This window comes from Oratosquilla oratoria, chromosome 7 (assembly GCF_046742065.1).
Source record: "Oratosquilla oratoria isolate Oo_2021 chromosome 7, ASM4674206v1, whole genome shotgun sequence".
Taxonomy (NCBI): Eukaryota; Metazoa; Arthropoda; class Malacostraca; order Stomatopoda; family Squillidae; genus Oratosquilla; species Oratosquilla oratoria.
In genome coordinates, this window is record NC_134783.1 from 75,138,833 (window position 1) to 75,146,327 (window position 7,495).

Sequence of the window (7,495 nt, forward strand, 5' to 3'; positions counted from 1 at the left end):
TTATTTGGTCTCATATTTCTGTTACCTTTATTTCTATCGTTTTGGGGGATCTTTCTCGTTGTCCATCTTCACAAATTTGTGTGTGTGTGTATTCACCTTGGTCTTTGGATCACGTGCTGGACTAGTGATCGAGAGCTATTTCCCTTCCGGAAGAGAGCTTAGAGCTAGTATGACCGATCTATGGGTAATGCTGTGACCCTACACGCACACACACACCCAACTCCCCGCCCACGAGAGTTGGAGTGACGACTTAAATCGCAACGATACTGAAATTATTTCAGCCCTGGGCAGGATTCGAACCCGGACCGCCGTAGTGACAGTTGGGGACCATACCATCGGCGCCACCGAGTTGTGTGTGTGTATTTTTACCTAGTTGTATTTTACGGGAAGGGGAGCTATGCTCGTGGTGCCCGTCTTCATATCTCGTTTTATCTAGACTGTTTTTGAATTCATGTATTGTTTTTGCACACACCACTTTCTCATCAATCTTGTTCCAAACATCTATTACCCTGTGGGGAAAGCTGTTCTTTTTTAGGTCTCTTTGTGTGTGTGTGTGTGTTCATTGTCTTATTTTCAATAAGAAGGTCTGAGGAGAAATGCGTCAGGAGTTTTATAACTCCACCCTAATTCTACGATTTGTGAACGTTCTCCTACGTGTGGCGTGCGTTCATAAACAAGCAAAATAAATAATGATGGAAATGAAAAGTGAGAAGTCTAGGCCAAGAGGCGCGTACATGCGTCCGAAGCAGCTCGCAGCAACCTTTGACAACCTTGCGTTTTAGAGACTGCTGGGAAAGGTGATAAATGCAAGTACATAACTGTGTGATACTAATGTATATTGGAACGTCCATTTCCTGTGCAGAAATACTTTTGTGGTACGAATTACAATAAAGGTTTACTTCGTAAGCCGGCCCGTAAGCCGTCAAAGGACTACCCCAAAATGCCAGAAAACCGCATAACGCCTATTTTTAGACAAGCCTTGGCCCACACGCAAGATCTAACCTACCTGAGTGAATTGTTACCTTTCTGTGTGATTACACAAGACGTGGAAGAGACAGTGAGAGTGGCATACTGTTGGTGATGTGCATTTTACTTGTGGTTTTGAGTGAAATATTTTGCATGGTATACACTCAGCTGTATGACAGTCGATACTATCGACTGTCATATCTAAACACTATCGACTCGAAAGTGTTTAGATATAACACTTACATTATCATCGTGCAGACGTGCAGGAGTGTATCAACCGGTGGGAGTGCCGGAGTGGTTAAGTGAAGTATGGTGTTATCGCCTACTGTGGGCATGTGGAAGGTGTTAACACTGATGCAATATCTCAGGGATAATTAGCTGTGGCCCAAGAGGTACTGTTAGGGGAGGAAAGAATATGATCAGGTGCATAAGACATATGGGTAGTGTATTCAAAGGGTGTGGTAAATGTCAACACTTTCATAATAGTCAAATTCGACTTGGATATTAATTATTGTTCTAGTTTAAACAGTATAATTTGAATACTCAAATTATAGCAGGTTTTGCCCTATACTCATAAGAGCCGGGTAGCACTTTATGTTATTTAAAAAAAAAATTACGTTTCAAGTAATTTCTAAACCAAGCAACTTTATTGAAAGTTTCTTCGAAGTTCCCCTTGAACTAATTATGTTCACATTGTATGTGCCAATCTTAGTTGTCAGTTCTCTTATCATATAGGCCCACAGGTATTGAAGGAGAGAAGTATAAAAGTCCAAGAAGTATAAAAAAAGGTTACTGTAGTAATAGCAGTCCAAAGAAGTCCAAGAAGTATAAAAAAAGGTTACTGAAGTAATAGCAATAATGATGATAATACCTTAATAAACAAAACAAAAATATACTTAATATCATGTACCAGAAGACCTTTTCCCCATTATTAAGAGACAAGAACATCCTTCAAGGCTATGTCATTTCCTTATCCACATTCATCCACCTCATTCTTGGTATTCTCTAGTTGAGGGAAAACATTGGTAAAAATTGAAACGTAACCTTAAATGTGATTTTGATTGTCGAAAAAAGAAAAAAGAAATATATATATATATATATATATACATGTATATATACATACATATATATATACATATATATATACATATACATATATATATATACATATCTTGCTCATTTGAAATTTGAATGAATATGACATTTGTTTATTGGAAATCACTTCTATATTCAACCATCTTCATCTTACCCCAACAATATGGGGGACCATGTTGGTAAATTGGGAATTTGTGTTGATGAAATGATAAAATATAGTGGCTTCCATTTGAAGAGAAAATAGTTCATCAAATCATCAAGAAGTCTATATAAAATTTATTTTATGCCTAAGCCTAACCAGAAATAGCTTAGCCTAACCAGACCTAACCTAGCTTAACATATCCTAACCAGTTCAAACCTAACCAATCCATATCTAACATATGTGCATATTATGTAGCCAGAGGTGGGGAGGGATATAGCCCAAGAGTGCATGTTATAAAACTCTAGAGTGCATGTTATAAAACTTTCACCAAATACAGTTAATTTAATCTAGCCTATACTAATGTAGATATGGGTGCATATTCCTAAGCTGGATGCTTTGCCCCCAGATCCTACTGTAAGGTGTGTATTACCAAGCCAGGGGGTTAAAGCTTCCTGGAACTATCAGTTGAGTGTGTATTACTCAGATGGGGGCAAAACACCTCTGGACCCACAATATTGGTGTGTACTATTGGGGGGGGGTTACCCTCATAGGCTTGCAACTAGAGTGTCTGTTGCCTAGCTAGGTCTAAAGGGTCTATTTATATATATATATATTTTATACTAATGACCCACTTTTGGAGAAGAATAAGCAAAAGTAAAAAGATCCTTATATTTTGATCACTATCTGTGATCCTCTTCTACTGAAGAGGATCACAGATAGTGATTGAAATATACGGATCTTTTTACATTCACTTATTCTTCTCCGAAAATGGGTCATCAGTATAATTTTATCAATGTGCTATGACATTACTTTGTTTTATATATATATATATATATATATATATATATATATATATATATATATATATATATATATATATATATTTTTTTTTTTTTTTTTTTTTTTTTTTTTTTCCACCAGCCCAAGGTAAAACTCAAAGAGGTAAATTCAGGTATAAGGAGTGATTTGCAATTATTTATTTGTAGAGAGGAAATTGTGGAATTAAAGGAACTACACTGGACAGGAACAACTATTCTCAAGAATTTTTAAGTCTTGGTGACAGAATATATTGAAATTCAGGTAAACATGAGCTTGTAACAAATACCAGGTTGATTCTCTTTGAATCTTTTAATTATTCTTCTGGGGCTATGTTCCTTGGGTTGTGCCACACTTGTTGTGCTGTATCTTAAAGCTAAGTAAACAGTGATTTGTATTTCTTTTTGTTATAGGTACTCCTTCTGTCTTATCCTTTTGGAGGTGCTTATATTCAGGCATTGAGTGTGTCTCATTTGGGTAGGTGGCAGCAATTATTTATGTTTACCATCAATAAATTTGAAGTTCTGTATATCCTAGTGTGCTTTTTGTGCTCCTGTCCTGTTGAGGATTTAGAACAAGGCAACAGGGGTACAGAAGGGACAGATCATACGGAACCCCAAATTCATTGGTAATACAAATAGATGACTGCAGCCACTTACCTGACTGGGATGAAACCTAGATCCTGAATTTAGGTAGCCACAAGAAAAATATGAAGACAATTGAAGCTCACATAGCAGTGTAAAGAAATACAAAGCATTGGAAATTATCTATTCCTTTATCCAAGGATGTAGCTAGGTGAACTATTATAAGTATGGAATTCATAGAATGGAGCAGGAGGATGTTTTCCATATTTTATTTTATTTATTTATTTATTTATTTATTTATTTTTTTGTCTAAATTATGATACATTTTCAAGACTGAAATATTAGAGAATATAGTTATTCCTGTACAATCTGATTTCTGTAATCCCACCATTTTTCAAGCTCTCCTATGTGTAGACATATCAGTCTGTACTTTATGAAAGTATTTAAAGATTGTTTTTTTTTTCAGAAATAAAAAAAAATGGAGAAAGAAATTGAGATATCCCATGAGAAAGAAGTTGACATTTATCGTGACACCCCTGTTCGATTACTGGGTAAGCATTTTGAAAGTAATGGAATACAATCATAAAGATTATAAGATTTAGTGTGTAATTTCAACAATTATCTATATACATACATATACCAAAGGCTTTTTACTCTTTACAAGGGAGGTAGCCAAAGTCAAAAGACAAAGTTCCACTCCCACCCATTTCATCCCCACCCACTTCACTCCCATTCACCACCCCTCCCTTTTTCATCGGCTCCTCCTGGATGACAGGCCATCCCTGCATCTTGCCCATTCTGATTTTACTAAGTTGTATCTCTTATTTACATGTAACATTACAGGATATGCAAATGAAGTGGGAGAAGCATTCAGAGCATTGACATCCAAGTTATTTGTTTATTCTACATATGGGGTATCTTCTGCATATGTTGTTGCTGACACATATGATAAAGCTAAAAAAATGAGCAAGGTATGTTGACAAATGTGTAGCTAGGAGGGGAAACTGGGTGGAACTGAGGGGTGTTAGCATTTGATAGAAATATTTTACTTCCTTCCTTGGAGTTGTGCTATGTAATGATAGTTTTAGTCCACCATATGTGGAAGAGTAGTATTCCACCTTGTCCTGCCTTTTGATCTTAAGGCTTATATGTTGACAATTAACTTCTCTGATATTATACAATTAATTAGTTTTTACTAAAGTTAATTTATGTGACCAAGTCACATGTAGCTATTATTTTTATTTATCAATTTTTTGGTAGTGAATAGATTTAATTAACTTGTAAGATTAGTATATATTTGCTTATAACAGTTTTTTTTTTTCAGCAACCAGGAGCCACTAAAAAGGCTGTCACACATGCTGCTGTTGATACTTTAGTTTGGCAAGCTTTTGCATCAGTCATTGTTCCAGGATTTACCATTAACAGAGTGTGTGCAGCATCTCTGTTTACCATGGCAAAAGTGCTTCCTAAAGTGCCTCTGTCTACGCGCAAATGGGTCACAAGTGCAATAGGTCTTGGGTGTATTCCATTCATTGTTCATCCCATTGATTCATTAGTCCATTTTACTATGGACAGTTCTGTCAGGAAGTACCTTGATTTAAAACAAGAGGTTGGAGAAAAGACCGAATAATTGTTGAATATTGTTGTAAAATCCTTGCATTTAATGCAAATGCTTTTAAGGGAGCATGTTAATGAGCGAAGAAAGGGTTGTTAGTGCCAAGCTGGCGGAAGAACAAATCTGCTTTGGGCTTAAGGATGCAAATTACAATCAGTCACTCCAACAACTGGGAATATTTCAGTTTGCATCATGCAGCAGTATGTTCATCTAAATGTAATGTACAAGAGGAAGAGCTACATTCATGAAGTTTTCGATTTACTGATCAATTTGGCTGTAAATTTATTCATATATTTTGATTAGACTTTCTTCAATTAGGTATTCCATAGATTTATATGATTACATGGAAAAGGATGTCTTTTGATGTCCTTGAAGTGCATCTTTATTTTTTCTCCATGACCTCTTGTACTCTTGGGTTGAGGGTGCTTATTAGTTATTGCAAGCTTGAAATGCCTGCAGTAGGTCTGTGCACAATTCATTTTATGTCTGATGGCTCAAACTCAGGAAGGAAATGATTGAATTAATATAGTCCACTAGAAATGTATGTTCAATGATATTACAGATCTTTGGGCTAATATAGCTAAAGTACATGATACAAGGCTGTGTATGGGAACTTTTTTCCTGTATGATTGACCTCAGGCAATCCCAAAATAGTGCTTTAAGACTTGTTAATTGATTGTTGATAAGTGTTAAATATATTACTGTTTGTAAGAGTTTTTACTTAACTATTCTGATATCCCTGTACTGGGGTTTTGACTACATAACATGCGGCCAATGCTAATGTTTTGGGGCACCCCTATGGACCAGAGCCATAAACCACTCATCTATATTGAGTTTAAAATCTCCATTCATAAAGGGATGATATATTTCTGAATGGAAAGAATGAGTGAAGTAAAGATTAGCAAAGATAATGTGGAAGGCAGAAGTGGATGGAGTGAACTTGAAGGAAAGGCCAAAAATGGGATGGATTGATGGGGTGAAGGGTTTTCTTGTCCACTCTGTAAATCATGAGTGGATGCAGAGGGAGGGTTGTCATGTAATGAAACAGTGGTTGTAAACCATCTTTTGAGGTGCTGTGTTGGCTTGTCATGTAATGAAACAGTGGGCATAAACCATCTTTGGCGGTGCTGTGTCCTGCTGCATTGCTTCTAACCTGGGCAGGGGACAGGGAGAACCCTTCATCCACAAGGAGGCAAGATAAAAGATAAAACAAATGAGTGAAGGGTGGATGTATACCTTAAATGGACCAGCTCCCTTATAATCTACACCCAACTGCAACATTCATTACCCTTAACCTCTTCGATATGATTCAAATTCTTGTGTGCAGCATCGGATACCTGATGTACAATAATGCGTCACAATACTTGTGTTATAAAGTATAAAGTCACTACTGATTTATTCACTCTTTCAATCTGATTAATAATAAACAGAAAATGCAATCAAGCCAGTTTGTAGAATTCAGGGTGTATTCAGCTACAACAAAATAAATATAATCGGGATGCCAACGCCAGCATCCTCATATACCCACTCGTGCCTCATGATGCCTATGTAGGCATTATTGTATGGAAGTAATTAATCTCTTCAACTAATGGACAGGAGGTATGCTCCCAACTACTTGGAGAGAAACAATCATCATCTTTCCTAAAAAAGAGGAAAAGACAAAGCCTCTCCAAATAGCCACTGCCTGTTCACTCTTGCAAACTGTCTATAAACTAGAAAATAATCTTGTTTCAACTTTCATGGCAATAGGAATCCTATTCACCCACAGAGGCTCTCCAAATTTGATTTTTTAAGTGACTGTAATACTACAAAACATCCTAGTACAAACAGAAACTAGAATTTGCACTGCTTTTGCCAACAAAGAACATGTCTGCTGTATTTTTTATTTTCAAAACCATATGACATAGCCTTGAAATGATGGACCCTTCATAAACTATGCCTTCCAGGATTTCCATAAACTATGCCCACCTTTGTATCCCAATTTTTAAGCCATAGAATATTCAGAGTAAGCATAGTAATAACCCTAACCTCATCTATACCCAACTGATGGAGTTCCCCATAGAAGTGTCCTCAGCACTTTTTTTTTTTTCCAACCTAGCTATAGATGATGTAGCAGGACAAATTTTCCCCCAAAATAACTTCAAACCTGAATGTCAGTGACCTAGCCCTGTTTTCTGAACCCACCATATTTGTACCAACTGCCTTCTCCCCAGTGCTCTAACCTTAGAGCATTTGTGGGCAGGTAGGAAATATTACCCTCCCAGTGGTAGAAGAGAC

At 36.6% G+C, this 7,495-nt stretch overlaps 1 protein-coding gene across 7 annotated transcripts; it reads left to right on the top strand.

Moving 5' to 3' along the window:
• Positions 1–688: 688 nt before the first annotated feature.
• LOC143027218 (mitochondrial fission process protein 1) lies at positions 689–5,931 on the top strand. Of its 7 annotated transcripts, none has more exons than XM_076188406.1 (4): positions 689–797; positions 4,070–4,154; positions 4,447–4,574; positions 4,928–5,931. In XM_076188406.1, exons 2-4 carry the CDS (start codon positions 4,082–4,084, stop codon positions 5,231–5,233), a joined length of 507 nt encoding a protein of 168 aa, XP_076044521.1. In that variant the 5' UTR covers positions 689–797; positions 4,070–4,081; the 3' UTR covers positions 5,234–5,931. The 7 variants fall into 7 exon arrangements, with proteins under 7 accessions (XP_076044521.1, XP_076044525.1, XP_076044518.1 ...); XM_076188410.1 differs by having other exon boundaries at positions 750–806; XM_076188403.1 differs by lacking the exon at positions 689–797 and adding an exon at positions 962–1,077.
• Positions 5,932–7,495: the final 1,564 nt, after the last annotated feature.

What these genes read in the sequence shown, in the direction of transcription:
- LOC143027218 (XM_076188406.1), top strand. Translation starts at nt 4,082, where the DNA reads ATGGAGAAAGAAATTGAGATATCCCATGAGAAAGAAGTTGACATTTAT. An exon ending in CACCCCTGTTCGATTACTGG is followed by an intron (nt 4,155 to 4,446) that starts GTAAGCATTTTG and finishes GTAACATTACAG; the next exon opens with GATATGCAAATGAAGTGGGA. An exon ending in AAGCTAAAAAAATGAGCAAG is followed by an intron (nt 4,575 to 4,927) that starts GTATGTTGACAA and finishes TTTTTTTTTCAG; the next exon opens with CAACCAGGAGCCACTAAAAA.